General features: G+C 39.2%; 1 protein-coding gene and 1 non-coding gene across 4 annotated transcripts in view; both read right to left on the bottom strand.

Moving 5' to 3' along the window:
• Ckap5 (cytoskeleton associated protein 5) overlaps positions 1–18,144 on the bottom strand; it is a 93,018-nt gene that overhangs the window by 9,141 nt on the left and 65,733 nt on the right. For all 3 annotated transcript variants that reach the window (XM_021156963.2, XM_029472490.1, XM_021156965.2), the window contains exons 29-37: positions 16,775–16,924; positions 15,889–16,092; positions 15,567–15,702; positions 14,840–15,033; positions 12,210–12,382; positions 10,806–10,979; positions 10,490–10,610; positions 5,458–5,637; positions 4,215–4,402 (exon numbers count right to left, since the gene is read on the bottom strand). In XM_021156963.2, coding sequence (XP_021012622.1) covers positions 4,215–4,402; positions 5,458–5,637; positions 10,490–10,610; positions 10,806–10,979; positions 12,210–12,382; positions 14,840–15,033; positions 15,567–15,702; positions 15,889–16,092; positions 16,775–16,924 — 1,520 coding nt within the window. The remainder of the gene's footprint in view (positions 1–4,214; positions 4,403–5,457; positions 5,638–10,489; positions 10,611–10,805; positions 10,980–12,209; positions 12,383–14,839; positions 15,034–15,566; positions 15,703–15,888; positions 16,093–16,774; positions 16,925–18,144) is intronic.
• On the bottom strand, positions 15,210–15,320 carry LOC115030532. The gene has a single exon (XR_003836115.1). It is a non-coding gene; the product is annotated as a small nucleolar RNA SNORD67 (small nucleolar RNA).

Here is an 18,144-nt window from a genome sequence, read left to right as displayed (position 1 = left end):
AATGCAAAAAGATCCTAACTCAAAACATCCAGGAAATCCAGGACACAATGAGAAGACCAAATCTAAGGATAATAGGTATAAATGAGAATGAAGATTTTCAACTTAAAGGGCCAGTAAATATCTTCAACAAAATTATAGAAGAAAACTTCCCTAATCTAAAGAAAGAGATGCCCATGAACATACAAGAACTCTACAGAACTACAAATACATTGACCAGAAAAGAAATTCCTCCCAACACATAATAATCAGAACAACAAATGCACTAAATATAGAATATTAAAAGCAGTAAGGGAAAAAGGTCAAGTAACATAAAAGGCAGACCTATTAGAATTACACCAGACTTCTTACCAGAGACTATGAAAGCCATAAGATCCTGGACAGATATACAGACCCTAAGAGAACACAAATGCCAGCCCAGGCTACTATACCCAGCAAAACTCTCAATTACCATAGATGGAGAAACCAAAATATTCTATGACAAAGTCAAATTCACACAGTATCTTTCCACGAATCCAGACCTTCAAAGGATAATAAAGTGAAAACTCCAACACAAGGAGGGAAATTATGCCCTAGAAAGAAAGCAAGAAAGTAATCCTTCAACAAACCTTAAAGAAGATAGCCACAAGAACAGAATCCCAACTCTAACAACAAAAATAACAGGAAGCAACAATTACTTTTCCTTAATATCTCTGAATATCAATGGACTCAATTATCCAATAAAAAGTCATAGACTAACAGACTGGCTACATAAACAGGACCCAACATTTTGGTGCATAGAGGAAACTCATCTCAGGGACAAAGACAGACACCCTCAGAGTAAAAGGCTGTAAAACAATTTTCCAAGCAAATGGTCCGAAGAAACAAGCTGGAATAGCCATTCTAATATCGAATAAAATCAACTTCCAAACCAAAGTTATCAAAAAAGACAGAGAGGGATACTTCATACTCATCAAAAGTAAAATCTTCCAAGATGAACTTCCAATTCTGAATATCTATGCCCCAAATGCAAGGGCAGCCACATTCATTAAAGAAACTATAGTAAAGCTCAAAGCACACATTGCAAAGACCAAAGTGTGGATACTTCGCTTCTTCTTAAAACGGGGAATAAAATACCCATGGAAGGAGTTACAGAGACAAAGTTCGGAGCTGAGACATAAGGAAGGACCATCCAGAGACTGTCCCAACCCGGGGATCCATCCCATAAACAACTACCAAACCCAGACACTATTGCATATGCCAGCAAGATTTTGCTGACAGGACCCTGGTATAGCTATCTCTTGTGAGGCTATGCCAGTGCCTAGCAAATACAGAAGTGGATGCTCACAGTCATCTATTGGATGGAACACAGGGCCCCCAATGAAGGAGCCAGAAAAAGTATCCAAGGAGCTAAAGGGGTCTGCAACCCTATAGGAGAAACAACAATATGAACTAACCAGTAACCCCCAGAGCTTGTGTCTCTAGTTGCATATGCAGCAGAGGATGGCCTAGTAGGACATCAATGGAAGGAGAGTGCCTTGGTCTTGCGAAGATTATATGCCCCAGTACAGGGGAATGCCAGGGCCAGGAAGCGGGAGTGGGTGGGTTGGGGGGCCGTCCCGGGGGGAGGGTATAGGGGACTTTCAGGATAGCATTTGAAATGTAAATGAAGAAAATATCTAATAAAAAAGTAAAAAAATAAAAAATAATAAAAAAAGATTTTGTTATTTGGGCTGGAGAGATGGCTCAGCAGTTAAGAGCATTGACGGCTTTTCCAGAGGTCCTGAGTTTAATTCCCAGCAACTATATGATGGCTCAGAACCATTTGTAATAAGATATTATGCCCTCTTCTGGTATGTCTGAGAACAGCAACAGTGTACTCATACATAAAATAAATAAACCTTAAAAAAAAGACTTTGTTATTTGAAAATTGGTAAACTTTGCTATTGTTTTCTTTTTTTCACTAACCCCACATCTGATAGAGGGCTAATATCCAAAATATATAAAGAACTCAAGAAGTTAATCACCAAAAAAACCAAACAACCCAATCAAAACATGGGGTATAGAACTAAACCAAGAATGCACAACTGAAGAATCTCAAATGGCTGAAAAGCACCTAAAATAATGTTCAAAGTCAGAGAAATGCATATCAAAACAACCCTGAGATTCCTTCCACCTTACACCAGTCAGAATGGCTAAGATCAAAACCTCAGGTGACAACACATGTTGGAGAGAATATGGAGAAAGAGGAACACTCCACCACTGCTGATGGGATTGCAAACTGGTACAACCAATCTGGAAATCAATCTGGACGTGTCTCAGAAAATTGGAAATAGATCTATCTGAAGACCCAGGAATGCCACTCTTGGGAATATACCCAAAAGATACCCCACCATGCCACAGAGGCACGTGTTCCACTATGTTCATAGCTGCCTTATTTGTGATAGCCAGAAGCTGGAAACAACCTAGATGTCCCATGACAGAACAATGGAAAATGTGATTCACTTACACAATGGAATACTACTTGCTATTAAGAATGAGGACATCCTGAGTTTTGCAGGCAAATGGATGGAACTAGAAAATATCATCATGAGTGAGATAACTCAGACCCAAAAGGACATGCATGGTATGTACTTACTAATAAGTGGATATTATTCCCCACAAAAGTACAGAATACAGATACAGTCCACAGAACTCAAAAAGGTCAATAAGCTGAAGTGCCCAAGTGAGGACGCCTCAGTTCCACTTGGGAGAGAGAAGAAAGCAATCACAAGTGGGGAGGGAGGGAGGGACCTGGGAGGGAAAGTGGATGGGGAGGGTAAGTTTCGGGGGAGGGGGGGAGTGAGGGGAACCTGATCTAATAGGGGTGAGGGAAAAGGACTGAAGTCCTGAGGGCTAATAGAAAGAATGGAAACAGGTAACCTCAGGAGATAGGAGTTGGGGGGGGACCCTACAGAATGCATCAGAGACCTGAGAGGTAAGAGACTCTCAGGAATCAAAGGGAGGGACCTTAGATGAAATGCCCAACAGTGGGGAGAGGGAATTTATAGAGCCCAACTCCAGTAGGAAGACAGGACATCAAGTGAGGGATGGGGTTGCCATCCCACAGTTACATCTGACCCATAATTTTTCCTGTCTGAAAGAATTACAGGGGTGGTAATAGAGAGGAGCCTGAGGAAAAGAAGGTCCAGTGACAGGCCCAAAGTGGGATCCAGCTCAAGGGGAGGTCCCAAGGCCTGACACTATTACTGAGGCTATGGAGCACTCACAAAAAGGGACCTATCATGATTGCCCTCTGAAAGACCCAACAAGCAGCTGAAAGAGTCAGATGCAGATATTTGCATCCAACCAGAGGACAGAAGCAGCTGACTTCTATTGTTGAATTAGGGAAGGCTGAAAGAAGCTCAGGAGAAGGGCGATCCTGTAGGAGGACCAGCAATCTTAATTAATCTGAACCCCCGAGATCTCTCAAACACTGGACCATCAAACAGACAGCATACACCAGCTGATAGAAGGCCCCCAACACACATACAGTAGAGGACTTCCAGGTCTGTGTTCATTCAGAGATGATGCACCTAACCCTCAAGAGACTGGAGGCCCCAGGGAGTTTAGAGGTCAGGTGGGGTGGGGGTGGGGGGCATCCACGTGGAGACGAGGTGGTAGGGAGGAGGTGTGGGATGTGGAACAGTTGGAGGGTGGATGGGGGCCGGGGAATGGAATATGGAGTGTAAAAAATAAATTAAAAAAAAAGAAAAAAAAAAAAGATTTTGTTATTTGAAAATTGGTAAATTTTGTCCTTGTTTTCTTTTCTTTCTTTTTTTTTTTTTTCCTTGTTTTCTTTTCATGGCATTTATTATTAGCTGAGAGACAAACATAATGCTAGTGTATCTCACTGCCTATTCAAAAAATTCATATTTATTGTTACTAGTTTAGCCTAAAATGGAGGATTCATTTAGAAGAAAGTAATAAATCACCTATTAGGTAAATCTGAAAGTTACAATTGACCTGGTGACTTTGATCCTCTTGCCTCCACCCAAGAGGGATGCTCCTCAGAGTTATGATTACAGGAGAGTGCCACTGTGCTGGGGCTTTTACAAGTGCTGGGGAGTAGACTCAGGACTCTGAATGCTAGGCAAGCACTCTACTGACTGAGCCACTCCCAACTCTGACTACCTGATTTCTATCTGTAGACAAATAAGAGACTATCCCAAGTTTTACTGACAAGGGTATAAATATACCTGAGGATATTGGTCTGGTCTGATTTCTCCAAAACCTTCACCACCAAGAGGTTCACAGAACGAATCACCTGTTGTCCTTCCTCCAGATCTTCAATCCGAGAATCCAGCATTAAGGTGATCAGTCCATGCATCAGGTCTTTCAGTACTCCAGTGGAGGCCTCCCGGGCCAAGCTCTCTATCTGAAATAGCTATCCAGTTCTAACTGTGTTAGGAAGGTTAAAACTCAATATATGAGACAAAGAAGAAAAACATAGTTGGTATATTCTAGTCAATATTCAGCTATATATATTGACAAAGGTTTACTCTGTGGCCCAGATGGCCAATACTTTAAACTTCTAAGTGCTGGGATTGCATGTTAGTACCAACATACTTGGCACAATTATGTTGCATTTTTAAAACCTCAGAATGTTAAAAAAAAAAAAACAAAAAACAAAAACCAAAAACCCTCTAATTAATTGGTATGCTTCCTTTCTACTCTATTTTTGATCTCCGATTATCCATGAAAAGTCAAATAGGACCTGCTTTGCCTTTGGAAGAAACTGGTAGGAAGCAGAACACCAGGAAGATCTAAGCATTGTATTTTATATCCTAACTATGGGGAGTGGAAGAAGCCCGAAATGAACAAATTCTTGAATAAATGTGTGCTGCTAACATGGTTTGTATCAAGGACTCTAGCCTCAGCGGTAAGGGAATGGCAAAGCCTTCTCTGTGTGAGACACAGAGGAAAGGAGCAAAGCCTTCCTCGGGGTTCGTGGTATCTATCTACAGAAGTGTCCTCCATAGTGCTCCAACAACTATGTTCACTGGCTTAAAAAGCTACTCTCTTCAGAGACTGCTCCTATAGAGATTAGTTAAACCTATGTTCTTTATCCAGTCACAGAACATAACCCACCTCCTTGTTTATCTATATGCAACAACCCAGCCTCTCTGTTCAATTCTATATAAATATGTTGAGTTTCTGGGGTGCTGAGATTTCCCCATCTCCAAGTTCAGAGCACATGATCCCAGGTTCTCTGTGGTTCTAGCTCTGTCTACTCTCCATTCCTTCTCTACTCCAGCTGTGTTAGATGAGACACCTAACAGGTAACATTCAATGCAAAAAGTCAACAACTGGCTCCATGACGCATGGATAACTCTACCAAGTGGACACAGGTCTCACTGGAACATCAGACTGACTCTGGCTTGAGGACCTGGGTGGGATAATAGATCTAAGAGAAACTCCAGTTTTCCAGAAGTGTCTTACCGAAATCATGTTGCCAATGATACAGCTATACAACTTGATGATTTCATCCTTGTCCAACTTCTCATCTGCCATGTGTGTGCTGTAGATGAGTCTTAGCTGCATGAATGTTGCTATCAGAAACTGATCAATGTGGCCAGACATAGCTTCAGCTTTGTCTTCTTGCCTCAGGACCTCATCAATCTGGTAACAAAAATCCCAAGCTGTAGTTCCCAAGCTTTATGAGTGGCAGAAAGACACTATAAGACATATTTCTATAAGAGAATTCATTAGCAAAGCACTTATTTTACCTAAAAAAAAAATTAACTTTACAAATTATTAATTAAATTTAGAAATTCAATCATTTTATATATATATTTATTACTGAGCAAGATAGTATTCAATGAATTAGCTAGAGATTCTATTCTAAGAACCTTACTGTGTACTTCAGAGAATAATTTCTACACTTGAATGTTTAATTCATTAAAAAGAATACTTCTCTTTTAGACTGTGTTACTACTAAACCTTCAATTAAAAAAACAAGAGTAGTGGAACATACCTATGATCAGCACTTTGAAGGCTGAGGGAGCAGGAGGATTTTAAGTTTGAGTTCAGCCTAGGCTACACAACCAAGTTCCAGGATATCCTGGGCTACAAAGTGAGAACCAGCCTTCAAACAAACAAAAACAACAGCAGCAACAACAAAAACCCCAAACAAACAATCTTATCTATATGTATATAGTCTGTTTCATATATATATATATACACACAAATGAAGAGCTCAGTGGTAGGGCATGTCCTACTTAGTTTAAGGTCCTGGGTTTTATTCACAGTACTGCCAAAATTTAAAAAGAAAATCTCAACAACAAAAAGTAACAAGCAAAAGATCTCCATTCATCAGATGAGGCTCAGAAAGCTCAGAGTATTTACTCTGTCTAAACTAAAAACTCAATTTTCTCATGTCCAGTGCTTTTCCTGTAGTGATGGTAAAATGTTCTGCAGGAAAATATTTATCTCTTATACACTAATATGTTGGTATTCTGTAAAGTTCATTTTTAGCAGGACTGTTAAGCTGCATGACTCCATTGGGCCACCGTTTACATGTGAACAGTGTCTCCTGGTGTAGGCCTTACTTTCATTATCTCCTCTTCATGTATGCCTACTTCATAAACACAGTATTTAGTGGGAAAGTTTAATGTTTCCATATGCACACCATAAAAAACACTGCATTTTCAGAGAGGATTATTTTCCTTCTTTCTCTAAATTATATTAATCAGTAGACATACATTCTTTCATATTTATATTATAGTCTTCTATTTATTATTATCATCATTATATAAATAATTATAATAGTACACTTACTCTCAAGGCTTTAGGGATGCATTTACTTTACAAAGATTACATGTACTTTTCTGCATCTAGCTTTCTTTCTTTGTTTTTTGAGTCAGGGCCTCGCTATGTAGCCCTGGCTGTCCTGGAACTTACTATGTAGACCTTGAACTCAGACAGATCTGCCTGTACCTCTGAGTGTAGGGAATAAAGGCATAAACCTCCATACTCTGTTGGCATCTAGCTTTTTAATTCAGTGGAAAAATTTGAAAATCTCTAAAGTCAAAAGAACAACTCTATTTGTGAAAGCAGCACAAGATGCTGGAGAGAGATCTGCCTCTGCTATTAAGAGAGCAGTTGCTGTTCTTGCAATGGACTAGAATTTGGTTCCCAGCCTTATCAAGGAAACCTCACAACTGTCTTTAACTCCAGTTCCAAGGAGTCTAATTTTCTCTTCTGGATTTTGTAGGGATCAATCAGGTATATACATATGCTGTGCATAAATGCATGCAAAATACTCATACAAAACCAAACACTTAAAATACCAGTTTCTCAACCTTCCCAATGCTATGATCCTTTAATACAGTTCTTCATGTTGTTGTGAACCCCAACCATAAAATTATTTTGTTGCTACTTTATAACTGTAATTTTGCTGTTATGAATCGCAATGTAAATATCTGATATGTACAATATCTGATATACAGGGACCGACCACAGGTTGAGAACCATTGACTTCAAACAAACGAACTCAGAAATCTGCCTGCCTCTGCCTCCCAAGTGCTGGGATTAAAGGCATGAGCCATCACTGCCCGGCTGGCTTACCAAATTCTTTACCAAAATTTTCAATCATTTCTTTACTGAGATTTCTCAGTGTTTGTAGTTTAGTACATTACAATAAACAAAATCTTTGAGTGAGTATATACATGTGTGTGTATATATATATATATGTGTGTGTATATATATATGTGTGTGTGTATATACACATATATATCCTATATATCCTTATATGCTTGCATTTTTATGTCTGAGAGAACATTCTTCTTTTTTTTTTTAAAAAGATTTATTTATTTATTATATGTAAGACTGTAGCTGTCTTCAGACACACCAGAAGAGTGCATCAGATTCCATTACAGATGGTTGTGAGCCACTATGTGGTTGCTGGGAATTGAACTCAGGACCTTCAGAAGAGCAGTCAGTCCACCTTTCCAGCTCCACATTCTCCTTTCTTAAGAGGACGCATACGAGCCGGGCGTGGTGGCGCACGCCTTTAATCCCAGCACTCGGGAGGCAGAGGCAGGCGGATTTCTGAGTTCGAGGCCAGCCTGGTCTACAAAGTGAGTTCCAGGACAGCCAGAGCTATACAGAGAAACCCTGTCTCGGAAAAAAAAAAAAAAAAAAAAAGAGGATGCATATGGTTTGTTTTCTGTTGGTGGAGACTGACTTTAGGCCTTGCACATTCTAAGCTTGCACTATACGGATGAGCCACACTTCTAGTCTTCACAGAACTTTAAAAATGCACTAATGTGATTGGCATGGTGACACATGCCTTAAATACCAGTACGCAGGAAGCAGAGGCATTCAGATGGCTGAGTTCAATGCCAGCCTGGTCCACATGGCATTCCAGTTCAGACAGAGACCTTGTCTCAAAAAACAAAGATGCAGTAACAACTCATGTCTCAATCTCCTCACTCCCTAGCCCCTGATTTCTCTGTGTAACAGTCCTAGAACTGACATTGTAGACCAGGCTATCATAGAACTCACAGAGATTCACCTGCTTCCTGAATGCTGGTCTTAAAAGTATATGCCACCACATTGCCTATTTTTCTTGTTGCTGTTGTTATTGTTATTTTTTTCTTTGATTAAACAGGTCTCATGTAGCCTAAGCTGGCTGCAAACTTGACATGTAGCAAAGAATAACTCTGAAGTTCTGATCCTCCTGCCTCCTGAGTGCTGGGATTACAGGCATGAATCACCATGGTCAGCTTACATGGAACAGAACATAAACATGTCTCCCTTCTGTTACTCTGAGCATCCAGCATTTTTATTACAAAGTAAAGATTATCATAGGACCCACTTGACAGAATAACTAACTCTCACGATTTGTTCTCTCACTTCTGCACACGTGCTGTAATTCCCTCAGCTTCTCAAATTTTAGACTGTTGTAATTTTGCATGGAAATACACTTAATTTGCCATGGAAATACAATTAATTTGCATTTAATTTGTTTGTTTGTTGCCAAACAAACAAACAGGACGGGAGAGATGGTTCAGTGGTTAAGAGCACTGTCTGTTCTTCTAGGAGTCCTAAGTTTAATTTCCAGCAACTCTCAGTAATGACATTGTGGCTCACAACCATTTATACTGGGACCTGATGCCCTCTTGTGGTAGGAAATATGCTTAATTTATATACTAGGTAACTGACATCTAATTCTGAATCATATAAACACTTTACACACACACACACACACACACACACACACACACACACGGTTCTCTCTCTTTCTGTTTCTCTCTCTCTTTCTTTGAGACAGTGTTTCTTTGTGTGTCCTCCTGGATGTCCTGGAACTCATACTGTAAACCAGTCTGGCCTCAAACTCAAAGAGATCTGCCTGCCTCTGCCTCACTAGTGCTGAGCCACCACTACCCAGCAAACAGTGTATTTTAAATGTCATTCACTAACACTTCATTGTTTTTTATGTAAATGTCTTGAATATATATTGTTATATTTATTTTACTAACATCACTGTTAATGACAGTTTAAAAAATTAAACTTTTTTTTTAATTTGAAAGAATGCTACAAATGAAATGACCTAGCTAGTGACTGTTTAGTATCCCCAATATGGATGACTTGCCTTAATTTGAAGTTTCCTTATGACTATGGAAATTCAGCCTAAAACAGCATGGAGTCAGGCTGTCATTTGGAGTACACATGATGGAATCAGGCAGTTCATTTTGCTTTGCTATATATTTGTAGCTCCCCTCTCTAAATGTAAGAAATAGGACTCCATTTTTGCAGTAATTGGCTTTTTTTTCTTTCTTTCTTTCTTTTTTTTTTTTTTTTTAAGTTAACCAGTCTCTATATGACCAATCTCCTATTTCTGCCTCCAGCCCTTCTCCATTTTGATGTCCCCATTCTTGTTTGGATGATTCCTCATTCTGAGCCACTCTGCATGCTACTCACTTTCCTTGGGGCCTTAACACTATGACAGGGTGCCCCCCCCCCCCCCAGACATCCTTTACTTGAGAACTGATGCATAACTACATGTCAATGTTCTTTTATGAACACTTTCCTTGTAATCCACTGGACTTTTATCTCCTGGCTCTGAGCTAACGTGGTTCTCCACTAACAATCATTGTCACCACAGCAAACACAAACCTAGCTCTTCCCTGTTTATATACACTTAAAGCTGAACTGTTAGGGAAGGAAGCAGAAACTGGTTATAAACAACTATCTTCTGGGGACTGAGCAAATGGCTCATACGTAAGAACACTGGCAGCTCTTCCGGACCTGGGTTTGATTCCTGGCACCCATTTGGTAGCTCACAATTGTCTGTAACTCTAGTTCCAGGGGATTTTATACAAATGGTAACTAAGTGGTCCCTGTGTCCTTTTTTAAAAAACCAGGATAATACTGGACACTGCCTGTGTGCTTCAATACATAATCCATTATTCTTACAAGTCTCTACAGAGATCAGTGAAGTCACTACTGTGGGAAGCATTCCCATTACCTGTGTCAGAGCTTGGATGCTTGTGTTGATGTCACCACTGGCTACTTGGGAGATAATGAAATTGATTGTGGATGCTGTATTACTGTGCATGTCATCAAAATGTGGAGAAACAGCCCGGATCCTAGACAACACATCAAAAGGAAAAATTCAATATGAATATGAGTGGGAATTATGTAATTCTTTACTAGATCCAGGTTTTAGTAAAGAGGTCACTATTAGGTAGTAATCAACTCTAGGAATTTTCAACAGCATACATACTTCCAGGTATATACTCTAATGATCACAAGCTGTTTGTATTTGAAAAAGCTGAACTTACTTAGGTTCAGGAATAAGGACGGGTTCAAAAATGTCATCAAGTTTGTGCTGGACAAGCTCTGGCATTTCACAGCGGACAGTACCATTATCATTTTCAATCTCATCTAAATCCAGCTGGAATTCTCGGCGAACCATTTGGGCTGCTTCAGGATGCCCACTCAGGCTTCGAGCTTGACTAAAGGAAGCAAAAAGAGGCTCCTGAACTAAGAGGGATTTCTTCACAAAGATAATATTAGCACTGCTAGCTGCCTCAAAGCTTCAAGACAGATGTTCAACTTCTGATTTCAGCCCCTCTGAAGGATTTAAATTGAGTGTAGGAAGTGCCTGAAGTAACAGCACTGGTTCAGGGTTATCCTAAGAGAGAGCAGGCAACTTTAATTTGTGCTTAGATTATTGGTTAAGTGTATTATCTCTGATATGCAAATGCCTTGTCCACAATCTTGAACTTCTAGTTCACTTGGAGCAGAAAATACTTATATAGGTTGAAAATCCATTACTATGAGCAGAAGTAGTAATAATGCTGTAGACTGGATATTCCATTCTCTCTCTCTCTGAAATTAACCAGTGTTTAAGTTCTGATCATAGGCATCTTATGTAGTTTTTCAGTACATTTTATACTTTGAAAGATAGTCATTACTTTTTGAAGAAGTCACTCTTGATAGAACCAGGCTAATATTATATAGTTATGCAAAATTTACAAATTCAAATTGATTAAAATTATACTTGAATCACACATAGCCCCAAACAGTGCTGTCTTGTTTGGAAGGCAGTATTTTGAGCCCATAGGCCAGTTCTGGAATGCATGCATCTCAGTAGCCTTATCTTAGGAACAGGAAACGGGTCTGGGAAGCAGAGACAGCTGAAACTCTAGGAATTCAAGGGTAGCCTGGTCTACATGGTCCAAGACAGCTAGGACTATGAGACCCTGTTTCAAAAAAACCCAAAATAATAACAACAAAAAACCAAGCCAAAAACAAAAACAGGAACGTGAGTACAAGTGAATATAAAGAAGGCTTTCATGGGAGGCCTGGTATTTATGGCCACCCTCTGCTGCCCTGTTGTAAAAGCTGATCATTCTCCAGAGGGGATGAAACCATGTCAGAAGTTAGAAAGATATAAGAGCCCTGCTAATGAGAAATTAGCAGGCAGTACTTACATCCTATATGTGCGATACATAATTCTGTCCACGGAAAAGCAGTGAAAGAAGGCACAAGACCATTTAGAAGTGGTTTTGAGACAAAGACAATGAAGAATGAAAGATTAAACATTTGGTCATAAGACATTAGCCTAGACATCTGTCATGCATGATAATGACAAAAACTCAAGATTATGTTACAGACAAGCTCTGAGCACACAAAGCTAAATCCACAGATATGCTAGCAGATAACTGTCTATATTCACATACTTAAGTTTGGAGGACATGTCCTCAGCTGGTCCCTTGCGTAGCATGTTGGCATTAGAGTTTATATTCTGTGTGCGCTGAGGTTTCTCTTCGGCCTGTTTCACAGGTGCAGCAGAGGGTCTCTTTGCTGACCGCTTTATCCTCTCCTCAAGCATGCTCATGTCCTTCTCAGAAAGCTGTAAAAATTCAAACTATTAGTACACCCATTTACTAAAATATAAATCCTACTTGGAGAATAATAATCCAGAATTATCCACTGCAAGCCTGGTATGGTGGTGCATTCTTTTAATCCCAGTATTGGGAGGCAAAGGCAGATAGGTTTCTCTGAGTTCAAGGACAGCTGGCCAACTAAACAGTCTGGACTACAAATTAAGTTCTAAGACAGCCAGGGCTGTTGTACAGAGAAACCCTACTGCAAAAAATTACCCATCCCAGCTTAAAAGAAGCCAGGCAGTGATAGCACATGCCCTTGATCCTGGTTCTTGGGAGGCAGAGGCAGAGGCAGGCGGATCTCTGAGTTCAAGGCTAGCATGGACTACAGAGTGAGTTCCAGGATAACCAGGGCTACAGACAAATTCAGACTTTTAGTAACAAAATAACACACACACACACACACACACACACACACACACTTTATTTTCACATAGAAAAAAAATAAGACACTATTATGATAGATCAAATTTACTTTAAAATTTCTAATATTAGGGGCTGGATAGATGGCTCTATATTAAAAAGTATGTGTTACTCTTGCAAAGGACTTAGGTTCAGTTACCAGCACCCACATGGTGCCCTAAAATCATGTAACCCCAGCTTTTGTTTATTTTTTTGTTATTCAAGACAGGGTTTCTCTGTAGTTTTGGCTGTCCTGGAAATCAGAGATTCCCCTTTTGCTCCAAGTGCTGGGATTAAAAGCATGTATGTCACCACTGCGCAATTTTTTTCTTTTAAGACACGGCTTCTCTGTGTAATAGCCCCGAGTGTCCTGGAACTCAAAGGTCTTTCTGCCTCTGCCTCCTGAGTATACCACGGGATCCAGCTATAACTTCAGTTCTAGAGGTTCCATGCCTAATTCTAGCCTCTGGAGACAAAAGGCACACTTGTGGGATACAAATACACTTATGTACATGCAGCCAAAACTCTCATTCACATAAAAAAATAAATATAATCCTAAAAACAAACAAAGCCAACCTATTACATTATTTCTAAAAAGTGCTTCTTTGCATTTATTTATCTGGTGTGTGTGTGTGCACACACACATGAATGTTGTATGTATGTGTTCACACAAGCACCACAACACTCATATAAAAGTTATAGGAGAACTTGTGGGAGTTGATTCTTTTTTTTTTTTTAACCATGTGGTTCCAGGGATGAAACTCAGGTATTCAGGCTTGGTTGTAAAACAACTTTATCCATTGAGTTATCTTGCTATCCTTCCTATCACTATATTATTAAGTCAACGACCATATATCTACACAGCTATAATCACAACAAAGAAAAGGATATAAAAGTAATAACTAATGCTAATAACTATAATCAAAAAGCTAAAAATAGAATCTGATGATTGTTCAGTTGGCAGTATGCTTGCCTAATATGTACAAAGCCTTGGTTTGACACAGCATCCATAAAACTGGACAGAGCTGCACATACTAGTAATTCTAGCACCCAGGATGTAGGGGTAGAATCGGAAATGTTCAAAGTCTTAGGCTAGGGATGGTGGCTCGCAACTTTAACCCTAGTACTAAGGAATTGAGGGTGGTCGAAGAGGAGGATTTCTGTGAGTTCTAGGCCAGCCTGGTCAAAATTGCTAGCTCAAGGACTACTATATAGAGAGACCCTGCCTCAAAATAAATAAATACACAACTGAAAGAATAAACAAACAAACAAAAAATAAAAGAAGTTCGAGACATTTGTTGGCTACATAGTTTGAGCCTAGTCTGACATATATCAAAATTAAATTTCTTTTTTTAAAAAAAGGAAGAAAAAGAAGAAAAGGTAAAAATTAATGAAGTTTCTTTGTTTTGTTGCTAAAAACAAATTGTGTCTATGAGCACAATTATTCACTTTCGTCATATGATAAAACAACTTCTATTTGTTTTATGTTCTTCTACACTGGTGATAGTATTTTATTAGATGATGGAAATACAATTATTTAAGTACAGTGCATTAAAATGGTGCTATTATAACTCTATCAGAGTAAAGAACTGAGGTCAAGGCAGAGTAATGTCTGGCTCAGAAAGAAGCAAGGAATTGCAAGAAGCAGAACTAGCCGGGCTGTGGTGGCGCACGCCTTTAATCCCAGCATTTGGGAGGCAGAAACTGGCGGATTTCTGAGTTCGAGGCCAGCCTGGTCTACAGAATGAGTTCCAGGACAGCCAGGGTTACACAGAGAAACCCTGTCTCGAAAAACCAAAAAAAAAAAAAAAAAAAAAAAAAAATTCTATTTAAACACAGTAAAGAGGTCCAACAACAATGAAAGCACCTGAAATACATACCTGGATCTAGAACATCTTGATGGTTAAGTTTAATAATCAACGAAACTCCAGTAGAGTGAGATGGCAGGAAACCCAACAACCAAGAAATCTTGGAATTCTTTTTCAACACACTGACAAGGCGTACAGAGAAGTATCACTTACATTTCCGATCAGTTTGAACACCTGATCTCCATGCACGTTGTACACTGTTACAATGGTGTTGAGGGCAGCATTCCGTACAGCATTGTCTCGGTCTCCTATGTGAATAGCTATCTCCTTTAAGGCTTTTCCTGGGGTTGGCTGACAAACATTCATACCATAGGACTCAATTAAGCAACCTAGCTCTTCCAGGCACTCTATTGGGGAAGAAAGAATAATGAAACTCAAAAAAATATGGTATAGAAGCTTCTACAACTTTTCTTTGGCACACAGGAAGTGACAAATCTTATTCTGGGTCTTTTTAGATTTTTCTGTCATTTACACTGTCATATATGAGACAATGGTGTTATAAGTGTCCATGACAAGGTATGCCTGTGAGTCAGATGGCCCCTGTGCACTTGATTTTGTCACCAGGGTAGTACTGAGTGGTGCCTGTATCACCTGATACTATGGCTCCACCAGTGTGCAACTCATCACTCTCACAGTTTGAAGGAGAAAATTGGAATCAACTACACAGACACTGAAGAAATTTCATTGCTCATTTATAAATGACTTGTTGAGACTCACTTATGCAAAGACTTGCACCTTAACTTCAATTTTGGGGGCAAGGGGGTGGGTTGAGACATACAGCTCAGTGTAGAGAACTTGCCTGGCACATATGGGACTCTGAGCTCAGCTCTTAGCAACTCTAGAAAGATAGATAGACACATATATAGATGCTTTGCTATACCTGCTCTCTGCTTAGAGTTTTTGGACTTGGTTCCTTCCATAATGAAGGGGAACATTTTGCTGGCTGGGTAGACAAGGCACATCCGGTTCAGGATAGCACGGACATCTTTACGAATGACATCCTTTGGTTCTCCAACCTGGTCAAAAAAGAATGACAGAGACCTTTTCTGAGTGCAATGGTTATTTCACGAATTACTGTATCTTGAAAGGATCTTGAGAATGAATGAAAGGAGATGCCATCATGCCATAAATGAGAGAATAAAAGTGTAAGAACCAAGGTTAGCTCAGAACTCAAGTGGTCACCCAGGATGAGAACCCATTACCTTGAGGATGAGATAGGGGATAAAGGACGATGCTTCATTCTCAGTAAGATGATACTCTTCCTCACTCAGCAGGGTGAAAAGCAATTTTAAATATTCCAGTGCTTTCATTAGAACGCTTGTATTGGTGTCGAAAAACCGGAGGGTAAGCCATTTTAAGATAAGATCTAAGCAACTGATGACACCATCTTTTTCACTTTCCAAGTGCTTAAAATAAAAGAAAAACCCATAGGTAAGACTGTATATAACTTTTTTTTTTTTAAGATTTATTTATATTTATTATATATAAGTACACTGTAGCTGTCTTCACACACACCAGAAGAGAGCATCAGATCTCATTACAGATGGTTGTGAGCCACCATGTGGATGCTGGGATTTGAACTCAGAACCTCTGGAAGAGCAGTCAGTGCTCTTAACCGTTGAGCCATCTCTCCAGCCCTGTATATAACTTTTTAAAAAAGATTTATTTATTTATTATATGTAAGTACACTGTAGCTGTCCTTGGACACTCCAGAAGAGGGCGCCAGATCTCATTATGGATAGTTGTGAGCCACCATGTGGTTGCTGAGATTTGAACTCAGGATCTTCGGAAGAGCAGTCAGTGCTCTTAACCACTGAGCCATCTCTCCAGCCCCATTATAAATTTAAATTTCTACTAGGCATATATATTTCTTAAGTTGTAATGGTGCTCAAAGAAAATGTAAGATTTTTAAACCCTTCACCAGGATCTCCAAAATACACCATCATTTTATTCTATCAAGTGAAACAGCTTTACAGAGGACACGGTGTATTCTATTTCTTCTTCAAAGTATTCAAAGGTGTGACCAACTCTCTGCATTCCCTATTTTCATAATTCCTGAGACAGATATTTATCTATTTGAAGACTTACATCAACCATGACAGCTAGGGCTTTATTGTGATGTTGAAAGTCTGAGTGAAACATTTCATCTTGTAACCATTTAGCCACACAGGTAGACATCTGAGTCTTCAGCTGTTCAATGTACTCATCCCGTGGGGTAGTAAAATTCCACTTTAGCACCTGAGGGGCGAAAACAGAAAGAAAGGCACTGAATGCAGGCAGTTAAACTGAAGCAAAGGTGAGAGTCACTTGGTGCAGGTGAAAGACCCAACTTAATGTGTTATCTTTGTGCTCCTGGTTTTGTTTTGTTTTGTTTTGTGACAGGTTTACGCTATTTAGTACTCACTGGCCTGAATATGGAGAGCAGACTGGCCTTGAATTCACAGTAATCTTCCTGTCTTAGCCTGCTTAGTTCTTTTTTTGTTTTAAGTTCTCTTTTCTTTTACTCTTCATTTTTGTGTATGGGTGTTTTGACTGCACATATATGTTTGTGTATTAAATTCATGCCTGGTGTCTATGAAGGCTAGAAAAAGGAACTGGATTCCTTGAAGCTGGAGTTACAGCCACAGCTGTGAGCCACCATGTAGATGCTAGGAATCCAATCCTAGTGCTCTGTATGAACGGCCAGTGCTTTTAATTGCTGAGCAACCTTCCTAGCTCCTTGTTGCTATACTTTTTGAGACATTATATTGCTCTATAGGATAGGGTGGACTCAAAGTCGAGCTCCTGCTAGTTAAGTGTCCCAGTTGCTGGGGCTATAAGCATGAAGCATCCTGCTTAGCTCTAAGTACTTTTTAGTTAAATAAGATTCATTAGTAATTAATTGTGAATACAAAATATAGCTCAAGGTGTTACACTTCTGAAATCCTGTAAGAAAACAATTTTGGGCAAATATTAATATAAAAAAAGTTGATGCCCATTAATTTATTATTTTAATTCTAGCACCATGGAAGCCGTCAGGGCAATATAGTAAAATGTGTCACTAAAAAGAATAAAACCAAAAAAGATCATATAAATGCTATAATTGTGTGACATGGTAAACACTGTTGGCATAATAAACGTACTAAATGAAAAACATAATACCATTCTAGGAATTTAGAAGATATAATTACTTATGTGCATAAAGACCTATATTTAAATGTACTTTTAAAAAGCCTGATTTGATTTTTTAAAATCTATATGTATCTGTGTGTGTGTGTGTGTGTGTGTGTGTGTGTAGGTATCCATGGACCTAGAATTACATGAGTTTGTGATCCACGTGACATGTTGCTGGAAATCAAATTTAGGTCCTGTGCAAGAGCAGTATGTGCTCTTAATCTACTAAGCTATCTCTTCAGACTGTGAAAGATGTTTGTGACAGCACAATTTGTTTTTTTTTGTTGTTTTTGTTTTTTTTTTTT

Source organism: Mus caroli, chromosome 2 (genome assembly GCF_900094665.2).
Source record: "Mus caroli chromosome 2, CAROLI_EIJ_v1.1, whole genome shotgun sequence".
In the NCBI taxonomy this organism is placed as follows: domain Eukaryota; kingdom Metazoa; phylum Chordata; class Mammalia; order Rodentia; family Muridae; genus Mus; species Mus caroli.
Note: the sequence above shows the minus strand (reverse complement) of the source record. Positions and strands in the feature narration are given on the sequence as shown.